A 24,010-nucleotide genomic window follows, 5' to 3' on the forward strand; every position below is an offset into this window, starting at 1 on the left:
TTCAGGTTACTGCAGTGGACGGAAGGCAGGTTTCGTGGTAGTTTGTTGTAAGGATTGTACAGGAGACTGAAACTCCTAGAGCATTGCACTGAGATTTCAGTATGGAAGCGATGAACTTCATAAAGTCCCTTCAGTCACCTCAGCTTAAAGACTGCACCAACATCATGTTTGTGCTCCCCTCAGGATTTAACTGATCTGACACTGATCTGGCTCCAGGCAGGGACATGGGCAGGCGGCAAGAGGGAGCTGCTGCCAGAAATGCTGTGCGAGGGAGAGCTCAGGCACCTCCCTGCCATCCCCTGCAGGGCAGGCGCCTTCCCTGGGACACCCCCTGCTCTCCTCTGCCACCAGCACAGCCTCTGCCCTCAAGCCCCCGCTGTCCCCAGCAGGAGCTGCCTCCTCTGCAGGCAGAGCTGCAGCACAGGAGGGTGTGCTGAGTGTCCGTCTGTCCCTCCCTGGCCTTGCCTCCCCTGGCAGCAGCACGCTGCCATTCCTCCTGGCTTCTCCACCTGGCCGTGCTGCTGCTGCTCTTGTTCCCAGGCTGCCTGGGGATGGGGGTTTCACGTGCCCATGGAGTGAGCCCTCGGGGTGCTTGGGGGAAGGGGAGTACGGGGACAGGGTGAGGGGTCTGGAGATGGGCACTTGGAGCCTGGCTTCTTCTGCACTCAGCAGTACCCAGGTTCTTCTCAGGACAACCACTGACAGTAATTATCCTGCAACTCAAAGAGATGCCAGCGCAGCTGAGACCAGCACTGATGGACAGACTGGCTGTCGTCTCTGTGGGACGCTCTGCACTAAAGGGACAGTTTCTTTGCCTCTGAGGATCCACAAGGTTTTACTTGGAGTGCAGCAGAACGCCCAGGATTTATGCCTTAGAATCACTCCTCAGGTGTGGTGGGGCAGCTAGAACCAAAAATACAAAACAAACAATTAAATAATATAAATAATATAAATAATTAAATAAGTAAATAAATCTCCACACCTCTGCTCTGCAGTTGGGTGAACTAGGAACAAAACTGGGGAAATCTCTTTGATATCAGCAGTAAAAGGAATCTGAGACTACCCCATGTTCCTACCATGTTATTGCCATGTTCCTACCATGCTACTACCTCTGGCTGTAGTGCAGGACTGATTCTTCCATTGCCCACAGATGAGTCCCCTGCTCCCAGAGACACTCAGGCAGAATCAGTGAAGGAGACCTTCAAAATATTTGCCTGGAAATGGGCAATTTTTGGTGATTTTAGGTGAGAAAATGGAAAGAGTTTTCCTCTGATATGCCTGTGGTACATTATCACTGCCTTTCTGATCCTTGTACAGGAACTCATGACCAGAATTAGCAGATGTCCAACAGCAGCTCCATCAGTGAGTTCCTCCTGCTGACACTTGCAGACACGCGCGAGCTGCAGCTCCTGCACTTCGGGCTCTTCCTGGGCATCTACCTGGCTGCCCTCCTGGGCAACGGCCTCATCCTCACCGCCGTCGCCTGCGACCACCGCCTCCACACCCCCATGTACTTCTTCCTCCTCAACCTCGCCCTCCTTGACCTGGGATCCATCTCCACCACTCTGCCCAAAGCCGTGGCCAATGCCCTCTGGGACACCAGGGCCATCTCCTATCAGGGATGTGCTGCCCAAGTCCTCTTTTTACTCTTCTTCATTGGAGCAGAGTATTCCCTTCTCACTGTCATGGCCTATGACCGCTACGTTGCCGTCTGCAAGCCCCTGCACTACGGGAGCCTCGTGGGCAGCAGAGCTTGTGCCCAGATGGCAGCAGCTGCCTGGGGCAGTGGCTTTCTCAATGCTGTCCTGCACACGGCCACTACATTTTCATTGCCCCTCTGCCAAGGCAATGCTGTGGACCAGTTCTTCTGTGAAGTCCCCCAGATTCTCAAGCTCTCCTGCTCAGCTGTCCACCTCAGGGAAGGTCGGCTTCTCATGTTTACTGCCTGTTTAACCGCTGGATGTTTTGTCTTCATTGTGCTGTCCTATGTGCAGATCTTCAGGGCTGTGCTGAGGATGCCCTCTTCTCAGGGCCGGCACAAAGCCTTTTCCACGTGCCTCCCTCACCTGGCCGTGGTCTCCCTCTTTGTCAGCACCATCATGTTTGCCCACTTGAAACCCCCCTCCATATCTTCCTCATCCCTGGACCTGGTGTTGTCATTTCTCTACTCAGTGGTGCCTCCAGCAGTGAACCCCCTCATCTACAGCATGAGGAACCAGGAGCTCAAGGATGTCTTGTGGAAACTGATGCCTTGATGTGTTTCAAAATCAAGAAATTGCCCTTCTTCTTCTGCTTGATGTGGTTATTTTACTCAGGTGAGCAGCTGAGCTCCACCACAACTGCTATCTCACTCTCCACTCCCCCTCCTCCAAGGTAAACGGGAAGAAAATATGATCAAAGGGGCTCAAGTGTTGAGATAAGAACTAGGAGATTAGTCTACAACTATCATCATGGGAAAAACAGATTCAGCATAGGGAAATTAGTAAAATTTATTGTCTATTACTAACAAGCTATAGGACTGAGAATCAAAGAAAACAAAATAAAAACACCTTTCCCCATCCACCCTCTTCCACCTCCTTTACTCGAGCGTTGCAGGGGAATGGGGGGATGGGGGTTGCGGTCAGTCTGTCACACTTCAACTCCGCTGCTCCTTCACAGTCACACTCTGCCCCTGCTCCATTTGGGGTCCCTCCCACGGGATGCCGTCCTTCCCAAACTGAGCCTGTAGGGGCTGCCCACAGGCAGCAGCTCTTCAGGAACTGCTCCCACATGGCTCCGTACCATGGGGTCCATCCCCCAGGAGCAAACTGCTCCAGCACGGGTCCCCCACCGGTGGCAGCTCCCCCCAGACCCCCTGCTCCTGCGTGGGCTCCTCTCCATGGGCTGCAGCTCCGGCCCGGGACCTGCTCCTGCGGGGGCTCTCCATGGGCCGCAGCCTCCTCCAGGCCACATCCACCTGCTCCACCGGGGGCTCCTCCACGGGCATCCAACCTTGTCTGGAACACTTCCAGGCATGGGGCATCCACAACTTCTCTGGGCAGCCTGTTCCAGTGCCTCACCATCAGCATAGTAAAAGATTTCCTCCTTATATCTAATCTAAACCTACTGTCTTTTAGTTTAAACCTGTTTTAAGAGGACAGAGGCTTGGCACGGATGGCTGATCCCCTGATACAGGCACTGAGCACTGCAGTGGGTGGATGGAGATGGCTTTGAAACACAACTCAACCATAAACCTGGGCTGAGTGGCATGTCATGGAAATCATAGAATTTTTTTGGGTTGCAAGGGACCTCTAAAGACCAACTAGTCCAACCTTCTGCCATGGACAAGAACAATTTTCATTAGATCCAGTTGCCCAAAGTCCCATCCAGCCTGTGCTGGAAAACTTCCAGGGATGGGGCATCCATCAGGTGTTCTGGGCAACCTGAACAACTATAAGCAATAAACACAGTAAAGTCAGAGCTAACAAGACTACAGCTGAACGTGATATTCATTCCAAAGCTCCAGTTGCTGTTGGTGACCATCCAACCATCAAAGGAGAGGATCCTACTGGTGATATTCTCCATCTTTCTTCCCTCTTTCTAGGACATGTTGTATCTTCTCTATCTCTTGATGAATGTTAATCTTTTGTTGTGATAGTTACAAATGCCCTTTCACTCCCCTTTGGGCTGTATATTTCACTGTGGTATAGATGTGATCTATCCTTCCCATGGTTCTGGGAACCTGTGGTGGTTTTAATTGGGTGGGCAGCCGAGTTCCACCATGGCTGCTCTCTCACCCCCCTTCCTCTTTGAGGAGGGGGAGAAAATATGACACAAAGGGCTCAACGATAAGGACGAAGATAAGGACGGGGAGATCACTCAACAATTGTCGTGATGGGCAAAACAGACTCAGCATCGGAAGATAGTAAGATTTATTGCCTATTACTAACAAGCTAGAGAAATGAGAAACAAAGGAAACAAACCAAAAACTCCTTCCCCCCATCCACCCTCTTCCACCTCCTCCACCTGAGCGGCACAGGGGAACGGAGGAAGGGGGTTGCGGTCAGTCTATGGCACTTCGTCTTCGCCTCTTCTTCTCAATCACTCTCTGCCCCTGCTCCAGCATGGATGGGGTCCCTCCCATGGGATGCCGTCCTTCCCAAACTGATCCTGCATGGGCTGCCCACAGGCAGCAGCTCTTCATGAACTGCTCCCACATGGCTCCGTACCATGGGGTCCATCCATCAGGAGCAAACTGCTCCAGCACAGGTCCCCCACAGGCAGCAGCTCCTGCCAGGTCACCTGCTCCTGCATGGGATCCTCTCCACGGGCTACAGGTGGATTTATTTTTATTTTTATTTTTTATTTTTTATTTTTATTATTTTGTTACTGTTTGTTTTCTTATTAGACTGACTATACCTCAACTGATGAGTTCTTGGACTTTTTCTGTTTTCGATTCACGTGGTGGCAGTGAGCTAACGGCTCTGTGGTTTTTCCCTGCCTGCCAGGTGCAACCAACAGCAGATGAGTCCTTGCCGAGCCCTCACTCCCTACAAGACCATGCTGTGACCCTGATTTCAGCACATGGATCTAGTGGAGAAACACGAAAGGCAAAGATACTCTTTGTTGTCTATTCCTTGGAAATGTTCTTGACCACAGTTTTTTAAGAAGACATCAGCCTTCAAGCAGTGCCCTGAAGAGATTCTTTCTGAGTACTGAAATGCTTCTCTGGAGGCCGGCTGTGCCACTGCCGTGCCCACTGCCTGTCCCTGCCTGCAGTCCCAGCACAGCCCCACAGCAGCACTGGCACCAAGCTACAGGAGCAGCCGGGCCTGACCCCACCAGCAGGGCTCAGCACCAGAGGGGGGCAGTGGCAAGAGAGCAGCTCGGCATGCCCCAAGCGCTGGTGCTCCCTGGCCGTGCTGCTGGGATGGGACTCTTTTCCTCTGCAGCCCTGCACATGGCACTGCCCCTGCAGAGCCAGAGCAGCTCTCACATGAAGGAAGTCACACAAGGGAGGCAGTGCAGGCTCCTTTCTTTTATTTCAATTCACAGAGGGCCTGGCTCCTCATAAACAGAATCTATGAGCTATACTTGACAGGTACATACAGTAAAAGAAATGAGATTAATCATATCATTTTAATGGGCAACTTTAGCCATATTAAAAGAAAGAAAGTCCTGTAATAAAAGCACTCATAAATATACAAACACACACAAAAATAATCGTATCTATAATATTAGTTGTTCTTGTAGTCATTGACATTATTAGTCATCTGCAGAGGTAGAATGGAAATTTATTGCTTCCGAAACACATCTAGTCATCGATTTCCAGAGCACATGATTGAGTTCCTTGTTCCTCATGCTGTAGATGAGGGGGTTCAGTGCTGGAGGCACCACTGAATACAGAACTGCCACCACCAGGTCCAGGGACGGAGAGGAGATGGAGGGGGGCTTCAGGTAGGCAAACACGGCAGTGCTGATAAACAGGGAGACCACGGCCAGGTGAGGGAGGCACGTGGAAAAGGCTTTGTGCTGGCCCTGCTCAGAGGGCATCCTCAGCACAGCCCTGAAGATCTGAATATAGGAGAAAACAATGAAAACAAAACAGCCAGAAGCTAAAGAAACACTACACACAAGTGCCACAACTTCCCTGAGGTAGGCATCTGAGCAGGAGAGTTTGAGGATCTGGGGGATTTCACAGAAGAACTGGTCCACAGCATTGCCTTGGCAGAGGGGCAATGAAAATGTACTAGCCGTGTGCAGGACAGAATAGAGAAAGCCACTGCCCCAGGCAGCTGCTGCCATCTGGGCACAAGCTCTGCTGCCCACGAGGCTCCCGTAGTGCAGGGGCTTGCAGATGGCAACGTAGCGGTCATAGGCCATGATGGTGAGAAAACAATACTCCGCTCCAACGAAGAAGACAAAAAAGAAGACCTGTGCTGCACACCCTTGATAGGAGATGGCCCTGGTGTCCCAGAGGGCATTGGCCATGGCTTTGGGCAGAGTGGTGGAGATGCAGCCCAGGTCGAGGAGGGCGAGGTGAATCTGAGACTACCCCATGTTGCTACCCTGTTCCTACCATGCTACTACCTCTGGCTGTAGTGCAGGACTGATTCTTCTATTGCCCACAGATGAGTCCCCTGTTCCCAGAGACACTCTCAGGCAGAATCAATGAAAGAGACCTTCAAAATATCTGCCTGGAAATGGGCAATTCTGGGTGATTTTAAGTGAGAAAATGGAAAGAGTTTTCCTCTGATACGCCTGTGGTACATTATCACTGCCTTTGTCCTCCTTGTACAGGACCTCATGACCAGAATAAGCAGATGTCCAACAGCAGCTCCATCACTGAGTTCCTCCTGCTGGCATTCGCAGACACGCGGGAGCTGCAGCTCCTGCACTTCGGGCTCTTCCTGGCCATCTACCTGGCTGCCCTCCTGGGCAACGGCCTCATCCTCACTGCCGTAGCCTGCGACCACCGCCTCCACACCCCCATGGACTTCTTCCTCCTCAACCTCGCCCTCCTCGACCTGGGCTGCATCTCCACCACTCTGCCCAAAGCCATGACCAATGCCCTATGGGACACCAGGGCCATCTCCTATCAGGAGTGTGCTGCACAGGTCTTTTTCTTTGCCTTCTTGATTACAGCAGAATTCTATGTTCTCACCATCACAGCCTATGACCGCTACGCTGCCATCTGCAAGCCCCTGCACTACGGGAGCGTCGTGGGCAGCAGAGCTTGTGCCCAGATGGCAGCAGCTGCCTGGGGCAGTGGCTTTCTCAATGCTGTCCTGCACACGGCCACTACCTTTTCCCTGCCCCTCTGCCAAGGCAATGCTGTGGACCAGTTCTTCTGTGAAATCCCCCAGATCCTCAAGCTCTCCTGCTCACGTTCAGACTACCTAAAGGAAGTTAGTCTTCTGGTGGTTAGTGCATGTTTAGCATTTGGCTGTTTTGTTTTCATTGTGGTGTCCTATGTGCTGATCTTCAGGGCCGTGCTGAGGATGCCCTCTGAGCAGGGCCAACACAAAGCCTTTTCCACGTGCCTCCCTCACCTGGCCATGGTCTCCCTCTTTCTCTGCACTGTCATCGTTGCCTACCTGAAGCCCCCCTCCATGTCTTCCCCATCCCTGGACCTGGTGTTTTCATTTCTGTACTCGGTGGTGCCTCTAGCAGTGAACCCCCTCATCTACAGCATGAGGAACCAGGACCTCAAGGAGGCAGTGAGGAAACTCTTTGGACACATGCTTTTGTGAACCATTAATGTTCACTTGAGTTCCAGGTTTATTTCAGTAACAGGAAAATATTTTTTATTATTTGCCTTTATGAATATTTTCTCCAAGTTGTGGTTTTCGTTTAAATAAAGTTATTCTTAACATTCTGCCCGTTATATTTTCTAACTTACTTTAACCAAATAGTCTCATGTAGTTATAAAACTGGGCTTCACATGTAGATAAATACAGTAAAGAAGCCAGGAGAAAATCATTGTTATCAGCTGCCGTCTCTTCCCGTCTCCTGTGCAGCTGGGGGAGCAGCCCCAGCACACAGGAGGGGCTCAGGGCCCAGAGCCCAGCTGCCACAGGGAGGAGCAGCCCCGCTGGCCCTCGCGGCTGCCCCTCACTGCCCGCTGGGCTCTGCCTCTCTGCTGCCTTCGGGTCGGGGCTGCTGCTTCCCTGGAGCCATGGCCATGGCCAGCAGCAGGACGTGGCCTTTTCACTGCTGCTCTCTTCTGGCTTCCACATTGTGCTTCTTGTATTTGGATAAGCCCTGAGATCTCATGTATGTTGGTGACAGTCCTCTTATCTCTACATTGGCATCTCTCCAATGTCTCTGCACGCCTCTTGCAAACCTGGTTTCAGGAATACACCCAAGGAGCTGCTTCCTGAACAGACCTCTTGCTTTTCTGGGCCTCACAATGGATCAGAACCCCAGCGTGATCAGTGAAGGACCAAGAGCTGCACTGGGAGCAGCCTTCTTTCTTGCCTATGGCCCAGCAAACAGTAAATGGCCTTGACTGGACAGGGAGTGTCCCAGTGGTGCTGGGTCTGATGGCAAATGGCATCCTGGAGAGGAATCTGGAGGTGCTCTGTGCCTGGGCCAGGCCTCTTGTGCTGGCCTGGGGAGCGGGGCTGGCCCTGCGGGGCACAGGCACTCTGTGCTGGGGATGTCCCAGGCAGGAGAGCAGGGCTCCTGCAGCTTCACGGCCCTCCATCTCCTGAGCCGTGGCTGGCCCCAGTCCGCGGGGGCTGCTGGGGAGGCCCAGAGCCGCCTTTGTGCCAGCAGCTGCGGTGCCTTGCGAGGGGCTGGGGCTGTGCTGGCCGTGCCCAGAGCCCTGCAGCAGGCTGCGGTGGGCACTGGCCTGGGGCCAGCCCAGCCTGGGCTGCTGGGCTGGGGAGAGGTCCGGGAGGTGGGGAGAGGTGGGCAGGATTTGGGCTGGGCTGGGCAGTGCCCGGCAGAGGGCACCAGCAGCGTCAGGGAGCGGTGGCAGCATGCAGGGGAGGGCTCCCAGCAGGGCTTGGTGCTGCAGAGCCAGGGCTGGGGAAGGGAGCCCACAGCTGCAGGGGCAGGGGACACGAGGCCGCTCGGGGCCCTTGCTGGCCTGGGCAGAGCAGGAAGGGGGCCCAGGGCATTCGTCCCCTCACCGCAGCCTGCCACGACCTGCACGGCGCTTACGGAGCATCCAGGGCCAGGCTGTGCCCCGTGGTGCTCAGGGAGAGGGCAAAGCCTCTCTGAAGAAGAGGCTGAAAGTGAAAAAGGTCCCTCCGCTGCCCCGTGGGGTGACATGGCCAGGGTGGGACAGCTTACCTTTATTTGATGTAGTTCTTGTATAATTTGCATTGGTGATGGCACAAAAAGACAGCTCCTTCACCAGTGATGTACATCCTTCTTCATGTTAGGACACAACTCAACATCCTTCACTCTGCTTTATCTCACAGATGAACTGGATTAGGTCTCCTTGATTACTCTGAGGCACAGTGCAATGCTTTTTGCCTTCTGCTACTCCAGCAAAATATGCGTGACTTTCCCTTACTCTTCGCATTGACCTGAAAGGTCCTTTCACATTTTTCACTTTCATATCCCTAGTTGGAAGGGGATGATTCCCCAGAGTGGGGCAAGCTGATGGGTTCTGCCTCAGCCATTTGAAGCATGCTATACTTGAGTTTTTCAGCCTGAGTTTGCTAAAGATGACCCAGGAAGCTTAATGGGTTTTCATGTATCTCGTAAGAATAAGGGAGAGTATCATGGGTTTCCAATGGCCATTTCAAATCTAGGCCAATCCCAGGAACCCACTGAACTAGGGTGTTGTCTTTGAAGGGGTTTCCTGTGCTGGGCTGGGCTGCAGTTACAGGGACAAAGACCACTGCTGGCAGTGGAGGTGCCCTGGGAACTCCACCTGGCTCCACCTGATTTTCCCAAAGGGCTCCGGTCTCCTGCAGGTCTTTTCTGACATCTGCTGGTCCAGGGAAGTGCCAAAAACGCAACGGGGCCACAGGAGGTTTTCCCTGGTTATGCTTATGGTCACACAGCAAAGTTCTGCCTCAATGCCCAGTAATTTTTTTAGTACTTAACTAATAAAACAACTACTCTTCAGCTCAAATGATTCAATCCCTTCCATAAAAAGTCTCACGTGAAGTGGAATTTCTATCATGAAGAAATGCTAATTTCCATGATCTATATTCAGCACAGGAGAAGAAATACTGGTGTTCACCTGTACTTGCATTGTCATTGCTTTGTCTATCATGATGTGCTCCCTCATTTTACAGGTACAAAACCTGACTTGATTACACAGACCCTGCTGAATGTCCCCTTTCCTGCTGCCTGTCTGGACCTATGCACTTCCCATGGTTCTCCTGCTTTGCCCTCCCCTTACTCGTTGATCATTCAGACCGCTCTCACCAACCCAGTTGCTGGTTAGAGTTTCAGTGAGTTCCAGCTCGCCCATCTCTCAGCAGTCTGTCTAATGGTTTCCTTAGCAAGAAACTCATCGTTTCTCATTGGATTAGTATGATGTGGATTAATATTAACACAATTATTTTAAATTTCCTATTAATCAGTGTAAAATATATCATGTAAAGTCATCCTTTTGGGAAGGTAAACATCACTGGAGGCAACAAAATGAGGAACTTGAACTTTGTTTCTTTTTGGTTTGAAAATTGCAGCATTGTTTCCTATTCATTCTTTTTACATAGGAAAAACCCTGCTTTTCCTACCCTAGGCAGGGCTCCAAAGGAGAAACCCTAGACCAATATCTATAGGACAATGATGCTCTAAACTGAAATGCAACAAAATTCAGCCTTTAAAATGAGGAAAGATTTCTATTAGATGCTCTTTGAAATCTTCCTCCTTAACTACACCATGAAAGCTCTCCAATTAGCTACACAAGTCTTGAAGACGTGAAGAAAACTGTGGGAGAGATATGTCTGCTTAGGACGTTCTGCATTTTAATGAGTTCCATGGTGTGTTTTGGTGCTGAGTCAGTGAAACTCAGGTACTGAGAGGAGAATGATGCAACTGCTTGAGAAGGTAAAGTCAGAAGGAAAAGTTGAAGTGACTTGGAGTATTAATGGGCCCCACTGAGGGCTGTTCCTAACAAAGCCTCCCCAGGAACTTGTTAGGGCAGATAATTGGAGGCCATGATTGCAGACAGGCAAAGCGCTGTGCTGAGAAAAGTCTTGGTTGGTTTTGGTGAAGCAGAAGGTCCAAGGCCTGACCCCAGCCACTGGGAGGGGAGATCCTGCACCCCCCCGTCTGGCTCAGGGCTCTTCTTGGGGTCTGTATGATGTGGTGGGCAGTGTGATGCCACGAGAAGAACTTCATTAGGACACCTCCCCACCCCTGCACAGGGTATCAAGGAAGCAGTGAGGCCCCATTGCAATGACTCTATCTCGTCTCCTCAGAAGCTCTAGGCAAAGGGACAAAAACATCAGGGCAGTTGGGGCCTTCCATTCCTGCCAGCACCCTCTGCCTTCTCCTCTGCAGCCTTTTCTGTTCTGTCCCACACTTTTCCCTATTTCCTTGAAGTCTGCAGACACCCATCTCTGTCCACCACCTTGCTCTCATCCCGGCATTTCCATCATCTCAGCCATGTCTCGTCAACCCTCATCAGCTGTTCTTTAAAATACTAAGCGATGGTGTGATCACAGATACTCTTTCGGTGACCTCTGGCACCACAGCACGACCCTTTGAGGGACATTTCCTCCTCCTTGTGGCCAGTGCCACCCTTCCAAGCTGCATCTTGTGGCACTTTTTTCTCTCTTGCTCTTTCGTACTACCAAAGAAAGCTCCATCAGGGTGGAAACCACTCCTGAAGTAGGCATCCCAACCCATCAGGCTCCTTGCGGCCTGTCAGCCAAGCAGACAGAAGTCACCTCAGCAGCATCTCCCAAGGCCTGGGCCTGCTGCTGGCCTTGCAGCTTCTTGGCTAGACACGGCCAAGCCTTGTGCCTCCTGCTGTCCAGTGCTGGACTCAAGCAGAAGGGACAGGCCAACCCCTCTGCGGGCCTTCTTTCTGTCTGCATCCTCCTGGGCATGGAGGCAGAGGGGATCCCACAGGCAGCATGCCAAGCAGGGGCCTTCTGCTGGCCTAGCAGGGCCACTGGCAGATGGCAGCCCCAAAGTGAAGATCCCAGGGAGAGGCCAAGGCTGACCTGCCACCTCCAGACACAAGACACCTCACAGTCCCTTTGCGTGACACGTTCCTGCTGCTGCCCTATCAGCTGCAGAGACAGAAGTGACCTCCCAGTCACTGCCCCAGTCCCATTCCTCCTGCTGGGGCAGGAGATCCTGAGGCAGAGCTGAGCTCATCAGAGCATTCCCACCCATCTCCTCCTTGTGGCCCACAAGCTCATCAGATCCATGGCCCCTCACATCCATCTCTGAATGCCATGGGACTGCAGAGAAGTCTCACAGTTCCTGCACTGCCCCAAGGGGCCAAGCACCTTAAGTGAAGGGTTTGGAGAGGGGCTGAAGGTGAGGAGGTTAATGCACAGGTACAGGGGCTTTATGTGTTAGATTTTCTTGAATGGAATTAGGGACTAGGTCTCATATTTCTGGGTTAGAGATTAAACAATGCACAGGAGGACAGGGTTTGGATGTTAGTTGTTCATGTATGGCATTAGGCACTAAGGCGAACATTTCTGGGTGAGAGCTTAAGCAAATATTGAGTGGGAGGGTTTGGTGTTGTGCTTGGGGTGTCAGGTCTGTGGTTAGGGTATGTGCAAGCTCTTTGCTTTAGCATTTTGTTCAGGTCTGCAAGAAGGCTTGGGTTAAATAGAGCGTTTTAATGCTTGTGTTAAAGGCAGGGATCAGGGTGAGCAAGACAGTAAAGGTAAGGGAAAAGGTATTATGGACTTATTTTGTCCTCAAGGGATATTGTGGTCAAAATTTAGAGCAGTGGATTCCTGTCAGGGTGTGAAGTGGCATTTAGATTTAGGTATTAATGTTACAGGTTAAAATAGGGCAAGGGTCTCACATGACTGCTTTAAGTCAGTTTTATGGTTGGATCGACATTACCTGAGCATTCTTACCGCTCCAAAATCATTAGCTTCTGCTGGCCAAGCTCCTCTTCCCTCCCCCAGATCTCACATCTCTCCTGGCCAGGCTTCTCCTCACTTCCCGATATCAGTCATATTCTCAGGGGAAGCTTTCTGGTGGCTTTCATGAACTCAGAGTATCTGTCTCACCTCGGCTGGCTACTCTGCTCCTGAGAAAGAAGCAGCTCCTAAGCCAGCACGGAGAAGGACACAAAGGCTGTAGGAGCACCCTGCACAATGTGCCCAGCAGCTCTGCACCACCCTAAAATTGTGCTTCCTGCCTCCAGCTTTTGGATCTAGAATGGCTCCTATGGATCCAGGGTAACTTCTCCCAGGCCCTCATGCATGCTTCAGTTTGCCCCTGGCATCTTGGAGGCAGTGGCCACTTCTTTGTAGAGACCTGAAAGCAGTCCTGAAGGATGACTTTAGGCAAAAGCTGACACCTCTGACTTGACGACCCCTGTCCAAGACCTCTTCCACTACGGGGCCTACCCAATACTTAGGAAGAGAGGATCTCACAAACTGTGTGCAAAGCAGGTGCCTTTTGCTGGCCTATCATGGACCCTGGCAGATGTGAGCCTAATGGCAGAGATCCCAGCCAGGACTCAAGGGATGACCTGTCAGCTGCTTCAGAAAGAGCTCAACTCACAATCCGCTTTAGAGACATTGACTTTGGAACAGATTAGGAATTTCTGAGGCACCTCTGAGCTCCTCATACCACACCTACAAAACACCCCCTTTTTGGCCCAGGACCTGCCCACGGAGAAGTGATCTGGTTGTGACCCTTCAAGCCCGTGGCACTGCTGCTGGGCTCCCAGACCTTCTGATGCATGGGAGCCAGTTCCGTGCCGGTCCTGGGAGGTGCTAGGGCAGGGGGGACCTTGCAGGCAATGTTCCAGCCCCGTGCCTGTTGGCGGTCTCTCAGCTCCTTGCACACAGCAAAGAACACGCTCACGTTCCGAAGCCATGTGCCTGAAGCTGCCCTGGAAGACACTCAGGGGAAGTGCCCTCCCAGCCCCAGCCCCAGCCCCAGCCCCAGCTGACGGTGCTGCTCTGCAGAGCGAGGGGGCTGTGGTGCCCAGGGCACGGGGGCACTCTGCAGGGCCGTGCTGGGCAGGCTGGGAGGCAGACCCAGCTCATGGGGTCACTGCTGTTGCCCCAGGGCTGCAAGGAATCACTCGCCAGACTCCTTTGCTGGGGCTGCTGCGTGCCCTGGGGCTGCAGAGCTCTCCTCTGCCTGCTCACAGCAGATTGAGCACTTGAGCTCTGGTCAGTCCACATGGGACAGGCTCACGCTCTGCAGGCTCCATTCACTGCTGTCTCCCAGGCTCACGCTGCCCCTGCAAATATCCCCAAATGCTTTGCACACACTACTCTTGCCTGCAGGTCCCACGTGGCTCTCCAACCTTCCCCTCTTCCCCTGCAGTAGTGGCATCTCACTGGAGGAGGTTTGTGCATCCCCCTCAGCACATGGTCCCCTCAGATTTGACTTTTCCTTTACCAGACTTTTCTTTGGATGGTCACTCATTTTATGAAGTTTTCTATTCACTACCCACTGAGCTCCTTGTCCCTGGAGATCCCCTGACATCTCCTGGCAGCTCCAGATTCCTCTCCAGGCTGGCATCGGCCATCAGACCCACTGCGGGAGGCACAGTCCCGTGCTGATAAGTCCAAGACCAGTTGTTGTCTGCTTGGGGAAGTGCCACCACAAATTGAGCTCTTGGTCCATCACTTTGTTCCTTCACAGACCACCCTGGGACTTTCAGCCTGTGTCCTTTGCTCCATGAAGAAGCCCAGAAAACAGAAGAGCAGGGAGCAAACCCTTGGCTCTATTCCTGATAGCACATTTGGAAGAGGTGCCCAGGCTTCTGGGTTTGCCCTGAGCAGCCTCTCGTGTTACTGTGGTGCTAGCAGGGAGGCCAGCTGTGACCCAGGGCTGCACAGTGCCTGCTGCTGCCTGCAGCCACAGGGATGTCACTGCAGAGACAGCAGGACTGTCACCAAGGTACATGAGACCTCAAGACTAACACAGATACAAGAGCACAAGAAAACTGTGAGGAACCAAAAAGAGAGCAGCAGTGGAAAGGTCAAGTCCTGCTGCTGGCCATGGCCATGGCTCCAGGGAAGCAGCAGCCCCGACCCGAAGGCAGCAGAGAGGCAGAGCCCAGCGGGCAGTGAGGGGCAGCCGCGAGGGCCAGCGGGGCTGCTCCTCCCTGTGGCAGCTGGGCTCTGGGCCCTGAGCCCCTCCTGCGTGCTGGGGCTGCTCCCCCAGCTGCACAGGAGATGGGAAGAGACGGCAGCTGATAACAATGAATTTCTCCTGGCTTCTTTACTGTATTTATCTACATGTGAAGCCCAGTTTTACATGAGACTATTGGGTCAAAGTAAGTTAGAAAAAATAACAGGCAGAATGTTAAGAATAACTTTATTTAAATGAAAGCCACAACTTGGAGAAAATATTCATAAAGACAAATAATAAAAAATATTTTCCTATTTCTGAAATAAACCTGGAACTCAAGTGAAAATTAATGGTTCAAAAAAAGCATGTGTCCAAAGAGTTTCTTCATGGCCTCCTTGAGGTCCTGGTTCCTCATGCTGTAGATGAGGGGGTTCACTGCTGGAGGCACCACCGAGTACAGAACTGCTACCACCAAGTCCGGGGTTGGGGAAGAGATGGAGGGGGGCTTCAGGTAGGCAAACATGGCAGTGCTGACAAAGAGGGAGACCACGGCCAGGTGAGGGAGGCACATGGAAAAGGCTTTGTGCCGACTATGCATATTAATTATAATAATAATAGTAATAATAATAATGTGTACAAACAAGTGATGCACAATGCAATTGCTCACCACCCGCTGACCGATGCCCAGCCTATCCCCAAGCAGCCGGCCACCCTATCGTGGCCAGTACCCCCATATAAATTGTTCAGCATGACGTCAGATGGTATGGAATACCCCTTTGGCCAGTTTGGGTCAGCTGTCCTGGGTCTGTCCCCTCCCAGCGCCTGCTGCACCCCCAGCCTGCTCGCTGGCAGGACAGAGCGAGAAGTTGAAAAGTCCTTGGCCTGGTGTAAGCACTGCTCTACAACAATTAAAACATCAGCATGTTATCAGAACTCTTCTCAACCTAATCCAAAACAGAGCACCCTACCAGCTACTAGGAGGAAAATTAACTCTGTCCTAACTGAAACCAGGACAAATGCTACACCTAAGGGTCACAACTTGCCTGAGATTAACTTGAGTTAAACTAGAAAAGAGAGATAGACAGTTCCTTACTAAGTAAATAGAATCATAGAATCATAGAATCATAGAATATCCTGAGTTGGAAGGGACCCTTAAGGATCATCAAGTCCAACTCTTGATACCGCACAGGTCTACCCAAAAGTTCAGACCATGTGACTAAGTGCACAGTCCAATCTCTTCTTAAATTCAGACAGGCTCGGTGCAGTGACCACTTCCCTGGGGAGCCTGTTCCAGTGTGCAACCACCCTCTCTGTGAAGAACCCTCTCCTGATGTCGAGCCTAAATTTCCCCTGCCTCAGCTTAACCCCGTTCCCGCGGGTCCTGTCACTGGTGTTAATGGAGAAAAGGTCTCCTGCCTCTCGACACCCCCTTACGAGGAAGTTGTAGGCTGTGATGAGGTCTCCCCTCAGCCTCCTCTTCTCCAGGCTGAACAGGCCCAGTGACCTCAGCCGTTCCTCGTACGTCTTCCCCTCCAGGCCTTTCACCATCTTCGTAGCCCTCCTCTGTACACTCTCCAACAGTTTCATGTCCTTTTTATACTGTGGTGCCCAGAACTGCACACAGTACTCGAGGTGAGGCCGCACCAGCGCAGAGTAGAGCGGGACAATCACCTCCCTTGACCTACTAGCGATGCCGTGCTTGATGCACCCCAGGACACGGTTGGCCCTCCTGGCCGCCAGGGCACACTGCTGGCTCATATTCAACTTGCTGTCTACCACGACCCCCAGATCCCTCTCTTCTAGGCTGCTCTCCAGCGTCTCATCGCCCAGTCTGTACGTGCAGCCAGGGTTTCCCCTTCCCAGGTGCAGGACCCGGCACTTGCTCTTATTGAACTTCATGCAGTTGGTGATCGCCCAGCTCTCCAACCTATCCAGATCCCTCTGCAAGGCATTTCCACCCTCATTCGAGTCCACAACTCCTCCAAGTTTGGTGTCATCAGCAAACTTGCTCAAAATACCTTCTATTCCTACATCCAGATCTTTTATAAAAATATTGAAAAGTACCGGCCCTAAAATGGAGCCTTGAGGGACCCCACTGGTGACCGCCCGCCAGCCTGACGCAGCTCCATTTACCATAACCCTTTGGGCCCTGCCCGTTAGCCAATTGCTCACCCATCGTATGATGTTTTTATTTAGCTGTATGGTGGACATTTTGTCCAGTAGGATCCTACGGGAAACCGTGTCAAAATAAATAATACAACTAGAATCAGTTTCTTCACTGTGGCTTTCAGCTCCTGGTTCCTCATGCTGTAGATGAGGGGGTTCACTGCTGGAGGTACTACCACATATAAAAGTGCCACCACCAGGTCCAGGGATGGGGAGGAGATGGAGGGGGGCTTCAGGTAGGCAAACATGCCAGTACTGATAAATAGGGAGACCACAGCCAGGTGAGGGAGGCACGTGGAAAAGTCTTTGTGCAGGATCTGCTCAGAGGGCATCTTCAGCACGGCTCTGAGGATCTGCACATAGGACACCACAATGAAAACAAAACAGCCAAATGCTAAACATGCACTAACAACCAGAAGTACAACTTCCTTTAGGTAGTCTGAACCTGAGCAGGAGAGCTTGAGGATCTGGGGGATTTCACAGAAGAACTGGTCCACAGCATTGCCTTGGCAGAGGGGCAGGGAAAATGTAGTGGCCGTGTGCAGGACAGCATTGAGAAAGCCACTGCCCCAGGCAGCTGCTGCCATCTGGGCACAAGCTCTGCTGCCCACGAGGCTCCCGTAGTGCAGGGGCTTGCAGATGGCAACGTAGCGGTCATAGGACATGATGGTGAGAACGTAAAATTCTGCTCCAATCAAAAAGGCAAAGAAAAAGACCTGAGCATCACACCCCTGATAGGAGATGGCCCTGGTGTCCCAGAGGGCATTGGCCATGGCTTTGGGGAGAGTGGTGGAGATGCAGCCCAGGTCGAGGAGGGCGAGGTTGAGGAGGAAGAAGTCCATGGGGGTGTGGAGGCGGTGGTCGCAGGCTACGGCGGTGAGGATGAGGCCGTTGCCCAGGAGGGCAGCCAGGTAGATGGCCAGGAAGAGCCCGAAGTGCAAGAGCTGCAGCTCCCGCGTGTCTGCGAATGCCAGCAGGAGGAACTCGCTCACAGAGCTGCTGTTGGACATTTCCTGACTTTGGACACAGCTGTCTGTTGAAGAGGATAAGGCAGAAAAAAGTTAAAACAGACTTCTCTGAGGAAAACCTACTGCAAGCCTCAGAGCACCCCCAGCCCAAGCCTCTCTCTATGCAGGAGAACCTTTCTGCAGCTCTCCTGCTTGAGCTGCGGCTGGTGCTGGCTGAGAGTGGCACTGGGAGCAGGGGTTGCTGTGGGCTCCAGAGGAGTCCTTCCTGCTGTGCAGCAGGAGGAAGGCAGGAACATGGGGGAAACTCAAGTTCAGTCCACTGGTCAGACCAGAAGATTTGCAGTGTTGCTTCAAGGAAAGTATCCAACGATTGTGTAGAACAAGGGACATATATTTGCTTCATTTTCTGGTAGCTACGCCTGTAATGTTTAGGAAGAACCATCTATTCGGTTTTCCCCTGAGAAGAAACTACCAACAGCTGAGAGCAGAGAAGCCCCGGACCAAGTGCAGCTGGACAGGATCCTCACCTGGTCTTGCATGAGTAGGATCTCAGCTTTTCCCTCTTCACCAGGGCTGCAGAGGCCTCACTCCAGCTGCCCACAGGCAGCCATCCAGCAGGACGGACATGGCCTTAGCACGGAGGTGTCTTCTCCTTGGGGCACCTGGATAACACAAGGATGCCACGAGAGAGCTGCATCGTGCTGGAGACCAGCCTGCAGACCAGAAGAACACCCCACAGACAGACATGAATATCTGCAGGCCGGCCTGTTCCACTATCCCATCTGCATCCCCTGCAGTGTCTGGAGGAGGATTGGCCACTCCAATCTTGGCTGACCAGGGGCAGCTGGGTTATGACACTCCAAGGGGCTTCTGCCAGACTTCCTCACCTCGCAGTGCCATCCAGCAGGACTGCCAAAGCCTACTGCATTGCCCACTGCCCTCCCAGAAACAAGACCCAGTAGGAGACCCTTCCAGGACGTGCAGCTGCATGGCCCTGCAGCCAGAGACGTACCTTGTCAAGGGCTGTGCAGATTTCTCCTGCAGGCAGCTCTCAGCATCCTCCCACTGCCAACTGCCTCCAAGCCCTCTCTCCTTCTCTCCTCTCCCCGTGCCAGCTGCGGTCAGAGCCCCCAGCCCTGCTGCGCTGTGCACAGGAGCTGCTCCTGGGCACAGCTGTCTCTCTGCACCAGGGCCCTCTTGCCACGAGCTCTCTCTGTCCCACGAGCCCGGCCCAGCTCAGCACCACACGCCCAGCCCAAGGCATTGGAATCCCCCCTCCGGGGCTTTGGGGAGGAGCCCACGAACCTCAGGCACTGAGAGACAATTGAAGACATCTCTCCAGAAGTCCAAGTCAGAGGCAAGTTTCCTGCAGTGTCCCCCTGAGGGCCAGCCCTGACACAACCTCCCTTGGAGCTCGTTAGAGCAGAGCATTGGAGGCAGTGAGGACAAGGAGACAAAGGCAATGTGAAGGTGACCCTGATGTCCCTTTTGCAAACTGGATGAATTTCATCAAGCACAAGGGTCAGGCCTTGACCCCTGGAACCCTGGAAGAGAGACCTGTTCCTGTCACACCTTGCTCAGGGCTCTTCGTGGGGCAGGAGGAGATGGGGATGTGCATGGCCAAGTGCAGGAGAAGGGTACGAGCCCTGCCTGGTTCATGGGTGGGGGCGAGGAGGCAATGAGGCCCTGGTGCTTTACCGAGAAGCTGCCTCCCCTAGGCCTCAGTGGCAGAGACAACAGCCAGAGCCATGGACACAAAGCCCTGGGTCCTGTTGGGACTTTCAGCCTTGTCACAGCCCTTGCTGCTCTCCACACTAGGCTGTCCTTGGGACTTCCAGACCTGTACCTGTTTTCTTGCTGGCTGTAGACCCTTGTCCGTGTGGTATCTCACAGGATCTGAGCTGAGTCTGATAACTCAGATCTTCTTGGTGGCCATGCTCCTCGTAAGGCAGCTCTGTAGGGAGCAGGCCTGGTTCCTGGGGAGCAGCACCACTGCTCGTATGGCATCCCTCGTGGTGCCCAGGCCCTCCTCCTCCTGGGCACTGTTCACTCAGCAGGGTCCCAGACTGCCCTGATGTGTGGGGTTATTGTTCTTCTGGTGCAGGACTGGGCTCTTCTCCTTGTAAATGCCACGATGTTTCCGTAGGCAACATCCTGCAGTTTCTCAAGGTTCTCCCACATGGATGCTGCATTCTGTCAGCTGTTAACATCTGCAGGCAGACAGTTCAACCTTCGTGTGACTGTGCTTTCTCTGACAAGACAGCGGCATGAGGAGCTGCAGGAAGGTTTGGATAACACAGGAGTAACCAGCTGAATGGAATTGCAGCACAGAGTCACAGAAGGGCAGGGGATGTAAGGCTGCCAGGTTCCACCTCCTCTGTGCTTCCTTCTCATGCATGCTGTCAGTTTGTCTAGAGCTGTGTCCGGAATGTTAGGGGTCTGTGCAGGTCAAAGTTTGAAGGGCCAAAGCGCTGGTAGAGCTCAATCTGTCTATTACTGTCAAAGACAATAAAAACCGTTTATATAAACACTTTAATAAAGGAGGATTAAGAAGACTCATCATCCTTTAATGGATGTGGGGGTAAACCTGGTGACAAGAGAAGAGGTAAAGGCTGAGGCACTTAATGTCTTCTTTGCCTCAGGCTTTAGCAGCAAGACCAGTTGTTCCCCTGGACATCCCCTGGCCTCCTCATGGCCAGTGCCACTCTTCCAAGGTGCACTTTGTGGCAGAGAAAGAGCTCTCCTGCTCTTTCCTACGACCAAAGAAAGATCCATCAGGGTGGCAACCACTCCTGAAGCAGGCATCCCAACCCATCAGGCTCCTTGTGGCCTGTCAGCCAAGCACACAGAAGACACCTCAGCAGCATCTCCCAAGCCCTGGGCCTGCTGCTGGCCTTGCAGCTTCTTGGCTAGACACAGCCAAGCCTTGTGCCTCTTGCTGTCCAGTCCTGGACTCAAGCAGAAGGGATAGGACAAGCCCTGTACGGGCCTTCTTTCTGTCTGGGTCCTCCTGGGGATGGAGGCAGAGGGGATCCCACAGGCAGCATGCCAAGCAGGGGCCTTCTGCTGGCCTAGCAGGGCCACTGGCAGATGTCAGCCCCAAAGTGCACATCCCAGGGAGAAGCCAAGGGTGACCTGCCACCTCCAGACACAAGGGACCTCACAGTCCCTTTGCGTGACACGTTCCTGCTGCTGCCCTATCAGCTGCAGAGACAGAAGTGACCTCCCAGTCACTGCCCCAGTCCCATTCCTCCTGCTGGGGCAGGAGATCCTGAGGCAGAGCTGACCTCTCTCTAGTCCCCTGGGGACTTGGTTTTCAATTTCTGTCTTAGAGTTTAAACAAAGTTAGTGTGGCAGGGTTCCCAAGCAAGTAGGTTTCTCGTTTCTCGTTTAGAGAGTGAACAAAACTTTACTGGGGAGCTTTGGTGCTCTTCTGTGGGTATCAGGTCTGTGGTTAGGTAAGCTCGTTTTGTTTTGGTGAAGCAGAAGGGCCAAGACCTGACCCTAGCCACTGGAGGACAGATCCTGCACCCCCATGTCTCACTCAGGGCTCTTCCTGGGGTCTGTGGGGTAGGGGACGATGCCCCCATAATATCATGTGAAGGACAACGGTATGACACCTCCCAGTGTTTGCACATGGTTGAAAGGAAAATACATGGTCCCAGTGCCATGAGTATAACATGTCTCCTCATAAGCCATGGCTGCGGAGACAAAGATGTCAGTGCTGCTGCGGCCTTCTGCTCTTGTCAGAGCCCTCTGCCTTCTCCTCTGCAGGCTTTCCTGTGCTGTCCCACACCTCTCTGAAGGCTGCAGACAGCCACTTCTCTTCCCCACCTGGCTCTCACTGGTATTGCCAGGATTTCACTGATGCCTCTCCACTGTTCCTTCAAACACAAGGGCATGGGCTGATCCAAAGTCCCTCTGGGTGACCTCTGGACCCACAGCACCAGTGCCAGTGCCTCATCTCCAAGTCAAGAATTTCATCTGACTATCTACTCTAAATCTACCCTCTTCAAGTTTAAAAACATTCCCCTTGTCCTATCATAGAATCATAGAAATCATAGAAACACAAAGTTGGAAAGGATCATTTAGTCCAACCATCCTATCACTACTACTACCCACTAAGCTACTAAATCAGATATCGTAGCACCTTGTCCTGGTGCTTCTTGAACACTGCGAGGGGCGGTGACTCCACCATCTCCCTGGGCAGACCATTCCAGTGCCTGACTACTATTTGAAAGAAGAAGTCTTTCGTGACATCTAATCTAAATCTCCCCATGCGCAACCTGTGGCCATTTCCTTGAGTCCTATCGTTAGTTATCTGAGAGACGAGGCTGACCCTCGCCTCACCACAACATCTCTTCAGGAAGTCGTAGAGTGCAATAAAGTCTCCCCTGAGCCTCTTCTTCTCCACACTAAATAATCCCAGCCACTCTTCATAAGACTTGTGCTCCAGACCCCTCACCAGTTTGGTTGCCCTTCTCTGGACACACTCCAGGGCCTCGATGTCCTTCTCGTAGTGAGGGGCCCAAAACCGAACACGGTACTCGAGGTGTGGCCTCACCAGAGCATAGTACAGGGGGACAATCACCTCCCTGCTCCTGCTGGCCACGCTGTTTCTTATACAAGCCAGGTTGCCGTTGGCCTTCTTGGCCACCTGGGCACACGGCTGGCTCATGTTCAGCCGAGCATCAATCAACATTCCCAGGTCCCTTTCCTTTTCACAGTCTTCTAGTCACTCTGCCCCAAGCCTATATCGTTGCATGGAGTTATTGTGGCCAAATTGCAGGACCCGACACTTGGCCTTGTTGAACTTCATCCCATTCACCTCAGCCCAGCAATCCAGCCTATCCAGATCCTTCTGAAGAATTCTAAAGAATTCCTTCCGTATATCTCATTTAAACCTACCCTCTTTTAGTTTAAGGTCATTACTCCTTGTCCTATCACCACACTCCCTGACAAAGACTGTCTCCCCAGCTTTCCTGCAGGTCTTCTTTAAGTACTGCAAGGTTGTTCTAAGGTTTCTCCAGTGCTTCGTCTTCTCCAGGATGAGCAGTACCAGCTTGCTCAGCATGCCTTCATAGCAGACGTGCTCCAGCCTCTTGACCATCTCTGTGGCCCTCCTCTGGACCTGTTCAAATAATTCCATGTACTCGAACTGCCGCGTTAAACCACAGCAGTCTTTTTGGCACGCAGAGTGGGGCACGAAGGGTTGAGATAATGACAGATCTTACCAGAGAGTGCTAAAATTAAATTGTTATAAGCATTAGACCAGTTTAATAGTTGCTGATCACAATGTCGATGTTTTGGATCTCAGGTCTGTTGTGCTTGCTTTCAGAAATGTGTTGTGTAGCACATTACTTACTGCATGTGTTCCCGTTGTGCTGTTCATCATTTCTGGGGCTGGTTTAAAGTTATTTTGCTATGTTGTGTAACACTGGCTTATGATCCTATAAAATGTCTGGTCATGTGACAGATGTGTTATTTGTACTGAGCATTGCCATCACCTCCGTACCTCAGGAACCATCGCTCAGAAACTGAAGAATTACACTCTTGACCTTTTTGCTTTAGGGAGCCAATCTAGGGGGAGAAAAGGGAGGGACACTTCTCCTTTTATTCAGTCCCCCTTTCTCCTTCACCTCCCCCTTCTCCTCCAGGCTAATTACACTAGCTCTACAAATCTTTGAATATCCTTGGGATGCTCCTATTGTGATGTCTCCTGAATGTGTTTCAAATTCTGTTTAAGGATAAACAACTATTTAAGAATGCCCTCCAGAGACCTGCCCCAGGGCAGGAGAGTTAGGAGAGGCAGGGAGTGTGGGAGGATAAGGGCAGGCACCTAGAGCAGTGGGCACCTCCAGGGCTTTGGAACTTCCCCCCTGAGCATGTGCAAAATCCTTAAAAACTGTAGAAGTGCTTGAAAAGGAGGTGTTATCACCTTGGCAATTCCAAAGGGACACAAATCACTGGAATGTGCTGGGACTTGGTCTGTGCTTACTGAGCCTCAGTCAGTGCCACTGCAACCCCTGTGACAGGCCCTGCAGCTACTCCAACACCTCTGACATGTGCTGCAGCCGCTCCAGCCCCTGGGACAGGCCCCAGGTCTAGTCTGGGGACTAGACCAGACCCCCCAGGTCTGCTCTTGCTAGGCCACAGCACCAACCTGTGCCAGTATCCGTTGCCTCTAT

The 24,010-nt window shown here is 52.4% G+C and overlaps 3 protein-coding genes across 3 annotated transcripts; 2 read left to right on the forward strand and 1 right to left on the reverse strand.

Annotated features, from left to right (window-relative positions):
- Positions 1–1,340: 1,340 nt before the first annotated feature.
- Positions 1,341–2,255, forward strand: LOC136787763 (olfactory receptor 14C36-like). The gene has a single exon (XM_066985081.1). The coding sequence runs from the start codon at positions 1,341–1,343 to the stop codon at positions 2,253–2,255; it is 915 nt and encodes a 304-aa protein (XP_066841182.1).
- A 2,752-nt stretch (positions 2,256–5,007) lies between these two features.
- On the reverse strand, positions 5,008–5,970 carry LOC136787608 (olfactory receptor 14C36-like). Its single transcript, XM_066984921.1, has one exon. The coding sequence runs from the start codon at positions 5,968–5,970 to the stop codon at positions 5,245–5,247; it is 726 nt and encodes a 241-aa protein (XP_066841022.1). The 3' UTR covers positions 5,008–5,244.
- Positions 5,971–6,470: 500 nt separating this feature from the next.
- LOC136787609 (olfactory receptor 14J1-like) lies at positions 6,471–7,232 on the forward strand. The gene is made up of 2 exons (XM_066984922.1): positions 6,471–6,717; positions 6,808–7,232. The coding sequence occupies exons 1-2, from the start codon at positions 6,471–6,473 to the stop codon at positions 7,230–7,232; spliced, it is 672 nt and encodes a 223-aa protein (XP_066841023.1).
- Positions 7,233–24,010: the final 16,778 nt, after the last annotated feature.

This window comes from Anser cygnoides, chromosome 30 (assembly GCF_040182565.1).
Source record: "Anser cygnoides isolate HZ-2024a breed goose chromosome 30, Taihu_goose_T2T_genome, whole genome shotgun sequence".
Classification (NCBI taxonomy): Eukaryota; Metazoa; Chordata; class Aves; order Anseriformes; family Anatidae; genus Anser; species Anser cygnoides.

Coding starts and splice junctions, on each gene's coding strand:
- LOC136787609 (XM_066984922.1), top strand. CDS start 6,471: ATGGACTTCTTCCTCCTCAACCTCGCCCTCCTCGACCTGGGCTGCATC. Junction 6,718..6,807: donor CGTCGTGGGCAGCAGAGCTT/GTGCCCAGATGG, acceptor CCCTCTGCCAAG/GCAATGCTGTGGACCAGTTC.
- LOC136787763 (XM_066985081.1), top strand. CDS start 1,341: ATGTCCAACAGCAGCTCCATCAGTGAGTTCCTCCTGCTGACACTTGCA.
- LOC136787608 (XM_066984921.1), bottom strand. CDS start 5,970: ATGGCCAATGCCCTCTGGGACACCAGGGCCATCTCCTATCAAGGGTGT.